This window comes from Ochotona curzoniae, unplaced genomic scaffold (assembly GCF_017591425.1).
Source record: "Ochotona curzoniae isolate NIBS_2020 unplaced genomic scaffold, NIBS_Ocur_1.0 contig_883, whole genome shotgun sequence".
NCBI lineage: Eukaryota > Metazoa > Chordata > Mammalia > Lagomorpha > Ochotonidae > Ochotona > Ochotona curzoniae.
Window position 1 is genome coordinate 9,236,995 of NW_024466599.1, and position 12,497 is coordinate 9,249,491.

General features: G+C 40.5%; 1 protein-coding gene across 2 annotated transcripts in view; it reads right to left on the bottom strand.

Annotated features, from left to right (window-relative positions):
- The window catches only part of NBAS (NBAS subunit of NRZ tethering complex), a 300,840-nt gene that overhangs the window by 136,102 nt on the left and 152,241 nt on the right, over positions 1–12,497 (bottom strand). For both annotated transcript variants that reach the window (XM_040992846.1, XM_040992845.1), the window contains exons 33-35: positions 12,210–12,323; positions 7,980–8,137; positions 7,380–7,469 (exon numbers count right to left, since the gene is read on the bottom strand). In XM_040992846.1, coding sequence (XP_040848780.1) covers positions 7,380–7,469; positions 7,980–8,137; positions 12,210–12,323 — 362 coding nt within the window. The remainder of the gene's footprint in view (positions 1–7,379; positions 7,470–7,979; positions 8,138–12,209; positions 12,324–12,497) is intronic.

A 12,497-nucleotide genomic window follows, 5' to 3' on the forward strand; every position in this document is an offset into this window, starting at 1 on the left:
TAAAATCAGGAGGCTGTGGTGGCTATTGCTGTACGCCTGGTTCTGAGTGAGTATGAGACCAAGCGATTTTCATCAAAAGATAAATTCATCCCCACTGACTGAGCCTGGGCTGGTGACATAGCATGGGGTGACAGCACCATCCCATCTAGAACTGTGAGGCACCACACCACCACACCCGTCTCCAGGCTCCTGAATGCCAGGCACCCCCAGAATAGCTGTGCTGGGAATGCCTCTGCTGTCCCAGTGGGCAGGGCAGGCTCTCAAGGCTCAGTGGATGCCCATCACCCTGTCATGAAGTAAATCTCGCACAGAAAACCCTTGTGGGAGCTCTGTGACCACACATGAGTATCTGGCGTTCAACATGTCTGGCACCAGAAGCTGACACATCCCTGTCTGCCCCTGGGGGATCATTGCAGGGTCCTGTGCTCATACACAGCACTGCACAGATCTTTTATGTGGTACAAGTGCTGGTGTGGTAGGGGCTGTAGCCACTGAGGGTTAACCCTGAGTTGATCACCTTGAAAGAAACAAGGTGAGGCTGTGATCCACTAACAGTCATGATCACTGCTGCCCTGTGCTGCCAAAACAGGAGCCACCACATCCAGCTTGGACGTCACCCGTAACATTGACCAGATTACGCTGGTACTACTGAGCACATAGCGCCAGACAGTCACTAAGGAAGCCAGCGCTGCACTCCACCTCAGAGGCATGGACTGAAAACCACCAAGTGCACTCAGAAATGCCAAAAAATGATGAGAGTAGTAAGCTGGGCCTCTGCCAGCAGCACAAGCATTCCACATGGGTGCTGCTTTGAGTCCTGGCTGCCCCACTTCCAATCCAACTCCCTGATAACACGTCCAAAAAAGCAGTGAAAGATGGCCCCCAAGTGTTTGGGCCTTTGCACCAACATGAAAACCTGGAGGAAGCTCCAGGCACCTGGCTTTAGAGCACCTCAGCTCCAGTCATTGTGACTATTCGGAAAATAAACCAATAGATAGGAAACCTCTCTCTTTGTCTCTTCTTTTCTCCATGGAAATCTGCCTTTCAAATAAGAATAAATGAATCTTAAAAAGCAAAAAATAGATTGCTAAATTTAAAAAAGTATAGATGCAGAAATGAAATAATTATACTTAGTGACATAAGCCACTCTGAAAAAGATAAATATCACGGTTCTTCCTGAACTGTGGTAACTAAAACACAGAATGCAAAATACAAAATCTGCATGAGCTGACTGACATTGAGATCTGATTATAGTTTACAGTTTTTGTCTACGCCCTTGAAGAACAGTAGAGTTCTACCCCACTGTCTAGTTGTTAAACTCTCACGTTTACCAGCATGGGAGAAATGCAAATAAAAATCACAGTAAGATTTCATCTCATCATCAGCTTGAATGAATACCATCTGAAGACCAAGAAGCAATAAACACTGACAACGTTGTGGGGGGGGAAAGTTGCACTCATCCTCTGTTGATGAGAATGCGAACTAATACAACTATTACATTTCTCAGAGACCTGAATATGGATCTACCATATCACTCATCCATTCCACTTCTGGGAATATACCAAGATGAAGTGAAATCCGCATGTGAGAAAATTATTCGTGCAATCACATTTGTCACACCTCAGTCCACAATAGCTAAGATACGGAATCAACTCAGAAGTCCATGAACGTGAATGATAACACAAAGAAAATATGAACTACTTCTCAGCCATGAAAAGAAACACTGTCTCTTGCAACAAAATGAATGTAACTGGATATAACTTTGCTTCATGAAATCAGTCAGTACCAAAAAGACAAAGAAGATGTCTTCTCTGACATATGGTAACACTACAGAACACATAAAAAATGGAGGAATAAAATGATCACTTTGAGAAAACACTGTCGTTTTGAGCCTGTGTTCACACACCAGTGAAAATGTGATCCCATGGTCTTTTTACCTGTCTATTGTTATGATTACTGGCCAACTAAATCTGTTAATATAAAATGAATTAAAATTATGACTCAGCAAATACTAAAGAGCAGGAAGAGAAGTACTAGGGAGAAGCAAGAGAGAGAGGAGATGACGCCTTCAACTGTAACTATGGAATGCATAACATTTGCCCTCTATATATTAATAAAAATATTAGAAACTTAAACAAGGAAAATATTGTTATAGACTGACACACTATATTCAAATAAACCCCAATAAAATAACTGTATCTGGATTTTTTTTACAGCCCAATAATAAGGCAAAAAATCTAGTTTAATAGGAAAATATCTGAATGGCCATTTCACCAAAAAAAGCTACAACAATGACCAAAAAATACACAGAAAGGTGCTCACTACTATTGCTCAGTTGGTATATGAACATCAAAACCACAGTGAGACAGCACACATAAGAATGTCATTATGGAGTAGGCATGAGGGCTCAATTGGCTAATCTTTAAAATATAAGCACCAGAATCCCATACGGATGCCAGTTTTGTCCTGCTGGCCCCACTTCCCAACTAGCTCCCTGTTCCTGGCCGGGAAAAGCAGTGGAGGACAGCCCAAAGCCTTGGGACCCTGTGGGGCAGACTGAAGAAGTCCTTGTATCCTGGCCTCAGATTAGTTCAGCTCCTGAAGTTGGGGCCATTTGGAGAGTGAACCAACAGACAGAAAAACTGTCTCTCCTTCTTTGTGTAAATCTGCCTTTCTGATTAAAAAAATAAAAAAGATCTTTAAAAAAAAGAAATGCATTAATCAGGAAAGATAATTAAAACTTATGAACTGGGCATTTAGGCTAATTGTTTAGACAACTGTTATCATACATTGAACATGGATTCCATTGCTAGCTCTGATTCCTCACTCTGCTTTCCTGCTGTCATCTGAGAGGGCAACAGAGGTGGCTCAGACAATGGTTCTCTAATGCCCACAGGGGAGATACAGAGGGAGACTACAGCCACTAGCTGTGACCCCGGCCCTGTCCTAGCCATGGCAGGCATTCTGAGCGTGACTAAGCAGGTGGGAACTTTCATTCTCTGCTTTGCAAAACAAATAAACGTGAAGACAGTTAATAACAAACGACTGCTAGAAAAATGTTCAGCTACTTCAGAAAATAGTTTAGCAGTCTCTGCAAGTATTAGACATAAAAACCCAACACAGAAATCCTACTCCTGCACACCAGCATTCTAAAGAGATTAAAACATTTTTCTATGCAAATACTTATAAATGTTCACAGCAATGATACTGATGACAACCAAGAGGTAGAAGCAATCCAAATGTCCATTAACTGGTGAGCAGAAAAAGAAAATACTGGTTATCATACTGAAATATAGCATCTATCTTGCTCACTTTTATTTAAATATTTCTAAACAATCTCTTCATAAATTCAAAGAAGCTCTATGCTCAAGTTTTAAACATTAATTAGTCCAGTCATATAAATCCATATTGAATTAAAATGTTCATAACAACTTTTCCCATAGTGAAAATGATTTTTTAATGGGAACTTTGTATACAATATATTTCTAATTAGATTTATCTGGGGAAAACACCATTGGCTAAGTGATATAACTAACAATGTGCTAACAAAATGTTAATAGACTCTAAGTCATGGGATACTGTTTCATTTAAAATGCATAATAACTAACATTAATGGGAAACAAGAAATCTGTAATTCTGGTATTTACAAGGCTGTGCTTCAGTCTATTTATACACAGACAACAGCAATATCCTCAAAATTGTAGGAGGTACTTGTAATACTGTAAATGCTACTAAATAGCAATTACATCTCTATTTTGCTTAGGTATATAAATAAAGTCATTTCACAACTGAAGTAATGAAAATCTTAAGCATTAAGCAGATTACACACAAAGTTGGCTCTCATTTATGCACTATAATTTAATGTAGCCATTATATCTGTTAATGTGCAACACATGGCATTAAATCTAAGCACTATATTTTAATCTAATAACAGCAGCTATAACATTCTGAAATGTGCTTCATGAAAAAAGTGATAATACATTCTTTGAGGCCTAGAATTAGCTCTTCATGAGCTGGTTGGAACAGGGCAAGTGAAGCCAGGAAAGATTCTAAGGAGACGTGGTCGGGGGCAAACCGCAAAAGACAAACATTCTGCAAGAATGCCTTTTTCCTGCAAAGTGGAACAGGTGGAAGATGGCTGGTGGTTCCTTCTCTTACTGACAGTCTTGACAGAAAAATCACAGTAAGGCTACTTTAAACAAAGCCCCACATGGCCAGGTGGACACTCTCTAACTCAGGCTGACAAACTTTGTAATTCTAAAAGCAAGAAATAGAAACTCCAGAAGTCACAAACGCTTCTCAGGACAGAGATCCACAATACACTGATGGAGCTGAGCTCAGCACAGGAGCACTGACTAGAGCAATGATGCGATCCCGGTTTATGACTGGATCTCGGCAGAGGAGCCAATGAGAAGGTTTTTTTAAAAATTTTTTAGGCTAAAATGTACTTCCCAAGTTTTTTTTTTTTTTTACCGAGACTAATCATTATGTATTGGGTGTTTTCAAATGAGCTTTATGAAATCTTTATAGGCAGTCACTACGTGACAATAAGTCTTCAAAGGGAATATAAAGATAAATGACTTCCCTCCAACTACCACACAACCAAATCCATACCACCAAGCACTTTAACAGAACAACACGAAAACTGAGGGAGCAAATAGAGAACTCAACAAAAACTTGTTAAAGACATTACTTTGGGTGGAAAGGGTAAGAGAATGTAAGAGCACCAAACGGAAGAGAGAAGTCAAAAGCAATGGTGGAGACAATCTGCTCGGAGACTGCCAAGAAGTTCCTAACTAGGACACAAGGCATGACCGGAAATGACGCTCCAGAGACAGGCAGAGGACAGATGGGCTTGGACACAGTAGAGGGGTGAGAGCCAGCCTTAAGGTAAGGAAGATCGCACGAAAACCAGCAAGTCTCTAGCAACCCTGAAAGATAAGCATTAACACAGAGAACATTTAGCAACTGCTCTGAACACCAAGGACAAAACTCTGAATGTTTTCAGATTCAATGACAAAAAATCTAATGGTTGCTAATCGGGAAAAATACAAGTCACAACAGCCCGGGGGGGGGGGGGGGGGCAGTGTGGCAATGCAGATGAACCTGCCACTCCCTCCCCCCCCCCACCCCACCCCATGTCTGAGTCCCTCTTTTTCCATTCAATCTCCTGCTAGTGTGCACCTAGGAAGCAGCACACGATGATGATGATGGTACTTCAAGATGTTCTCCTGACAAAGAAGAGGAATAGTGCCCACCAAAATCAAAGGCAAATGGAAGGACATCCCAGAAAAGCAACAACAGAAGACTAAACCATTGAACAACCCATTCCTAAAATGACAGCACCAAATTACCATCCATACATATTAAACTCTGAATGTAAATGGCTTAAGCTCAATCAAATATCATAAATTAGTAGACTGGATCAAAAAACAAAACCCATCTATTTATTGTTTAGAAGAGACACACTTCACCAACAAAAATCAGCAGAAACTATATCGCACAGGTTTTGGTATCTGTTAGCTTCATCTCTTCAAAACACTTTCTTCTGATTAAATCTTTCAATGACTCATAGATCATACACTAACATCACTTTCTTCAAGACGTTTCTTGATTTTCATTTCTTCAGCTACATGTTAGTCATTTAGTAGCATGTTATTTAACTTCATGGTGTTGTTAATTTCTTTTTTCACCCTGATACTGATTTTGTTTTGTGGCTTTTCATTTAAGGGAATGTATAGTAACTGTGTAATGGAGACTGTCCTATCTAGTAACATGCTATTTAACTTCACGGCACTGCAAATTTCTATTTTTCTGTCTATTGTTGATTTTGTATCATGACTTTTCATTTAAGGGGAAGTACAGTAGCTGTGAAATGGAGACTAACATCCAGATGTGAGGATACAATGTAGTATGCATTTCTACTTCCAAACAAAGATGGACTTAGAAGGAAACCGTTCACTGTATCTTGACAATAGGATGCTGTACTCTCTACCATTGTCCATGCCCGCAATGATGGACATATGACTATGTATGAAGAACTATATGTTAGTAATGATATAGAGGAACTAGGTGGGGGGTGGGAATTGGGGAGGGGATAAGGGAAATGCCAGGAGCCTACGGAACTGTATCATAAAATGATAATAATAATAATAACAAAATGTAAAAAAAAAAAAGGAACTTCGCACACTGAAAGTGCGGGTGACCATTTGACAGATCACCAGAAAACCCATATTTAGAGATGTAAACTTCAGAAAACTACCACCACCAAAGTACTAGCACTGCTATAATTACCTAATATTTTTATGTTTATGCTGAAAGCCTAATTAGGTGGCCCAGTGGGTTAACTCCAACCTGCAACATAGGAAGGTTGAGTCTCAACTGCGCCACTTTCAATCCAGCTCCTTGCTAAACCACCAGTGAAAGCAGCAGAGAGTAGCCAATCCAGAACTAGACGGTGTTCCAGGCTCAGAGCTGCAGCCCGTTCACACACAGGCGAATGCAGGCATTTCAGGAATGGCCAGCAGACAGAATCTCTCTCTCTCTTACTAAATGCCTTTTGTCTGGCTCTCTCCCTCTTTAACTCTGCTTTCAAATAAACGAATATTTTAAAAAGACATAAATTATAATTGGTAAATCGTAACATAAAATCATTTGACATCTTCTATGTAAGTTGCATAAAGACTTATGGAATAATCACATTGCCAGTGCTAAGCATATGCCCAAGAGAAAGAGATGCCACTGTGTGACAAACATGCAAAATGATGGCAGCATCACATCTGTGGTCAAAATTGAGAACAAATTAGCATCAGTCAAAAACTAAAATGAATAAATCACTACATGTACTTAAATTCATTTCTAGACACAAATAGAAATGTGTAATTCACAATATCACACGTGACACAATCATAGGGAAATTATTTCTGAGAAGTACAAAAGTAGGAAAAACTAAAATTAAAAATCAAACTTAAACTGTCATATTGGGAAGTATACAGTAGGTATTAATTATTAAAAGCAAAAATCACAACTATGTGGTTATGAGGATTATTGAGTACAGCAGCAATCTTTGGAAAGAAAGAAGTGTTGGAAATCACCAGGGGAAAGACTATGAAGAAACAAGGTCATGCTCTATTTCTTGGTCTGGTGGCAGTAACACAAACAATTTGTGGGAATCCATTAAACTGGACACTTACGTGAACTTCTCTCCATGAAGCTTAGACTTCACATACAAAACACACAAGCAAAACTGCTCACAAGTGAGCTGTGCTTTCAGTCTTTCATTGCACTCATGTTGCAACTCAAGTTGGCCACCATCAACTTCCCCTGCCCCTCATCCCACTCCCTCTCCTTCCATACTTCCCTCCCTCTTCCAAGCTTACCTCTTGTAGTGATTTACTAATTAATGGAGAAGCACCTGATGTTTCCCCTCCTTCAGGATGGATCTGGAAATTCACTCGTTGATAAAGAATCTGAAATGAAAACAGCTTACATCAGGACTTCAGGAGGTTCCAACAGTTTCAAAAGTGGGAATCAACTGTGAAAAGCCTGGCATGCAGGAAAATGAATGCTAAGGGGATGAAACTGAACTCCAGAATCTCCTTCTCAACACCTCCTCCCCTGTGCAGGTCAACTCTGTGACTTTTGGGAGGGACAGGATCTCCCCAACTCCCGAGTGGCTAAAAACAGAACAACCACTGGCTTTCACACCTACTTCCCCACAGGTGCCAACTGCCCCTAATTCATTCAGTGATTTATTTCCCAATATTATTTTCTTTTTCTCAAGCCCTTTCTTCCTCATGTTAATCAATCTAATAGTATTTAATTTTATTTGCTAGCATCTTCAAATTTCTTTCACATAAATAACAATCCCTGAAAATTCTGTTATCATTCAAAAATATAATGATTACACATCTGAGCTCCAACCACGGAACAAAATGCACTTCAAGCACATCAGAACTTATTTGAGTGGCAGCACTTACTTCTGTCTGCAGAGAGCTGCCCGCTGCCAACAGCAGCTCAATGCTGCTTGGCGGGCAGTGTGTCAAAGCGAAAGCCATGAGTTCCTGGCGCGTAGCCAAGTCCCGGTAGCCTTCTGACTGTCCCAACTGGCTGCAAACATCCCAACTCTTAGGATAACCTGGAGAATCGGTAATAAAAACAGAACAAAAAACACTCAAAAATCAGATTTTCAGGAAAAAAAAATACCCACTCTAAGAAGAAAATTGAAATGGCTCCTGCTCAGTGTTATGGTACCAAAGAAAAAGCACAGTCATTAGTGATACTTTAATGTGTACGTAACAGCAGAGACACAATAACCCAATACAAAAACATGAAGCAACTTCAGATGACTTTTTAAAAAAAAAAGATTTATTTATTTTTATTGGAAAGACAGATTCACAGAGAAATGGAGACAGATAAAAAGATCTTCCGTCCATGGGTCCAGATCGAAATGGTTAAAAGGGCCAGAGCTACGCCAATCCAAAGCCAAGAGTCGGGAGTAAGGAGCTTCTTGAAGGTCCTCGAAGCTGTGAGAGCCCAAGGCTTTAGGCGATCCCCTACTGATTTCCCAGGCCATAAGCAGGGAGCTCGATGGGAAGTAGAGCTGCAAGGATATGAACCAGCAGCCATATGGGATTCTGGCACTTGGAAGGAGAGGATTAGCCAATTGAGCCATCGAGCTGGTCCCTTGGGACAACTATCCTAACAGACTCCATTAAATCACAGCCTTACAATTAATATACAAATTGGTGAAGCTTTGATGTTGAATAAAACTGTGACTGAATTCAAACAACTCAAGGCTATGTCCAAGCGGCTACCAACCTCTGGTTTTCATACTTTCTTTATTACTACAAAAGGATAATGAAAATAACATCTTCCTCTTTGGTCATTGACAGGATAACATAACATTTGTATTAAAAAGTAAGATGTGGACCCAGCACAGTGGCCAAACCCTCGTCTTGCATGTGCAACAATCCCATATGGACACCAGTTTATATCATGGCAGCTGCTCCTCTTACCTTCTAGCTCCCTGCTTGTGGCTTGGCATAGCATTCCAGGATGGCCCAAAGCCTTGGGATCCTGCACTTGCATGGGAGACCCAGAAGAAGCTCCAGGTTCCTGGCTTCAGACAGGCTCAGCTCCAGTTGTTGCAGCCACTTGGTGAGTAAAACAGAGGATGGAAGATCTTTCTCTCTGTTCTTCCTTCTCTCTGTAAAATCTGACTTTTCTTTTTTTTTAATAGATTTATTTATTTATTAGAAAGTCAGCTATACAGAGAGGAGAGACAGAGAGGAAGATCTTCCGTCCGATGATTCACCCCACAAGTGAGCGCAACGGTCGATGCTATGCCAATCCGAAGCCAGGATCCAGAAACTTCTTCCAGGTCTCCCACATGGGTGCAGGGTCCCAAAGCCTTGGGCTGTCCTCGACTGCTTTCCCAGGCCACAAGCAGGGAGCTGGAAGGGAAGTGGAGCTGCCGGGATTAGAACTGGCGTCCATATGGGATCCCGGGCGCATTCTAGGCGAGGACTTTAGCTGCTAGGTCACGCTGCCGAGCCCAAAATCTGACTTTTCAATGAAAAATAATAAATCTTTAAAAAAAAAAACTAAGCTGTAAGCAGAAAAATGATGGAAAAAGAAACATGACACAAAGCTGCATGTCACCTTTCTCTTGCTACAAGAGGACACACTCCCAAGGACATTGCTGAAAATACAGTCAATCCTGACTCCCAGCAGGCATTTTTTTTCCATACAACGTCATATCCTGGATTTCTAACATATATTTAAAATATATTTTTATTCTTATTCAAAGGAGTTCCAGCTTGAAAGTAGGTCATTCTTGTAAACAAAGGACTGAGGCAAGAATAATTTCTCCAATTAGAAAAATACTTTTCAGGTTGCTATTCTTTCAGGAGTAAAATTATCTGAAAGTCGTTTACATAAATAAATTTTAACTAATAAAGTAATGTTATTTAGAGGATCATAACCATGCCGAATTTGACTGTAATGTCAACACCACATAGTTCATATTATAGACTAGAGCTTTTACTGGAAAGGTAGATTTAAACGAAGAAAGGAAGAAAGGAAGGATGAGAGAGAGAGAGAATCTTTCACCTATTGCTTCACTCCTCAAATGGCTGCAACAGTCAGAGCTGAGCTAATACACAGCCAGGAGCCAGGAACTTCTTCCAGGTCTCTCACTGGAGTGCAGGGTCCCAAGGTGTTAGGCTATCCTCCTCTGCTTTCCAAGGCCACAAGCAAGGAACAGGATTGGAAGAGGAGCAGCCAGGACACAAAGCAGCACCCATATGGTGACCCAGCACTCCCAAGACTGACCCTCACTGGTGACCATGGACTGCACTCAGCAAGAGCCCTAGATCCCATTAGGATTCTTTCAGGCAGCGTCGCCCTAATGCCGCCCACCACTCCCCCTGATAATTTGGTTTAGCCAACTGAGCCACTGAGCAAACTCCTAGAAATCTCTTTTAAAGTCAATTTCCAAATGCTAAATTTGTAGACTGCTGAGTTACGTTCTGGAGTTTTAAATGTTGTCACAGAGGCTGTGAGGCTGTGAAATTCAAACAGAAGCTGAGTGGTGCTAAAGTGTACTGAGTGACAGATGAATGAAGAAAATAGTGTGTTAAGTAATAGATAAACAGTACTAGGATGATAGTAGTGAAGAACAGTATTAGGGAGCAGCATTAAAAAATAGTTCAAAGTGAATGGATGTCTAGCAACAAAGAAAATAAAGTTAATGACAAAAACATAAATACTTAAAGGTAACATTAGGTGATTATAGAGATTAAGGTCAGGGCATAGCATTAAATAAGTATCTAGTAATAAGGTAATTATAACAAACATGTAGATGTTAAGAGAGCAAATCAGTAGAGAGTCATATAAGTAATAGTAATTAGAATATAGGATAAATGATGTTAGAGTGATGCTGATTGATCGATTGTTACGCAGATTGCTAAGTCTGCGCTTGCTGCAAACAGAGCCAAGGTAAAGCCAGGACAGGCTTCAGACAGGCCTCAGACAGACTAGGCCTAAGTTTCAATCCCAAGAACTGAGGCACCCACTTCCCCGAAGTGGGCCACCACACACCCGAGACAGAGCCAACCAATCAGAGGAGACCTGGAAAAGTCCCTAGTCGTCAGGTGGTCATGGCAATAGAGGCTGACCACTGGGCTGGTCACGGAGAAGAGAGACTGACCACCAGAGTGGTCATGAGTGATAGAAACTGACCAATCACAATCTTATCTGACCAATCACAATGTGTTTGTTCATGGAGTTGATGGCCCATTCCTGGAATTATAGGCAAAACCCTATATGAACTAAGTAAAATGTCTGAGCGGGGGTCCTTGTCAAGACTCCACTACACTGCTTGAGACTTGGACCCTAGTGCGCTAGCCATAAAGTTTCTTTGCTTTTGCAAATCTTGTGTGAAACTCCTCTGTTCAAGGCTGTGGGACAAATTCAGGACCCAACAAGACCAGCACAATGGCAGCAGAGTACACTGTACATTCAAAGGGTGCACATCATGTAAATACATAGCTGCCAAGGTTATGGGGATATGAAACACTGCACTTTAAATAGTCACTATTAAGGTAAGGATTGTGGGTAATGAGGTGTATAGGAGTTCATACTTTAGAGACAACAAAAAAATAGATTTAATACAGAGCCCCTGGTAAGATGACATCACTTCCTGTCTCAACAAGGAAACATTCTTTAAATGAGAAATTATTCAACATACCATTTACTTATCCTTCAGAGACTTGAATCTGAATTTCAGTATGGAAAATTTTAGCTTTGGAAATGATCCTAAATTCTTAATATTAGTTTAGTAAGAACTATGCTGTTTATTTTTTAAAAAACAAAAAATACAAATATTCCCATTTTGGCTACACAACTATAGGTGTTCCAAAAAGTTCTACCTTTCTTTTTAGTAACAAATGCATGAATCTGATTAGAATTTTTACTCTTAAAATTATGAGAGCCTTTTATTCAGAAGTGGAAAAAAATTTCAGATAAAATGTAACATCTGAACTCATTAAAATACATTAATAAACAAGCCTGCATATTTGTCACTGCACATTACTACCTCAAGCCAAAATCTGGCTGCTTACCAACCAGGCCAACTGACCTCAGGACAGGCATTGTCCATCAGCATGGAGGATGCCAGCCCAGTGCTAAGTAAGTCATTTTCTCACCTGAGGCCATCAGCTCCTGGCAGTGCATATTGGCTGCTTTATAGTCATGGAAACGAAGGGCTTGCTCTACTAAAAGGATGAGAACCTGTCCGCGCCTTTCCTCTGCGTCTTCACCTGTAAGAATATAGAAACGACTTCAGGACGATGGCAGCAGTGATTGATAAAATAGCTCATTAAACAGAGATGAAATTGATTTTAACACCATAAAGAGGATAATAGGTCACAGCAATTTCACCCTTCAATCTACGTACTAAGCATGGAATTAGCCCTCAGTCTCTCAAGAGATCG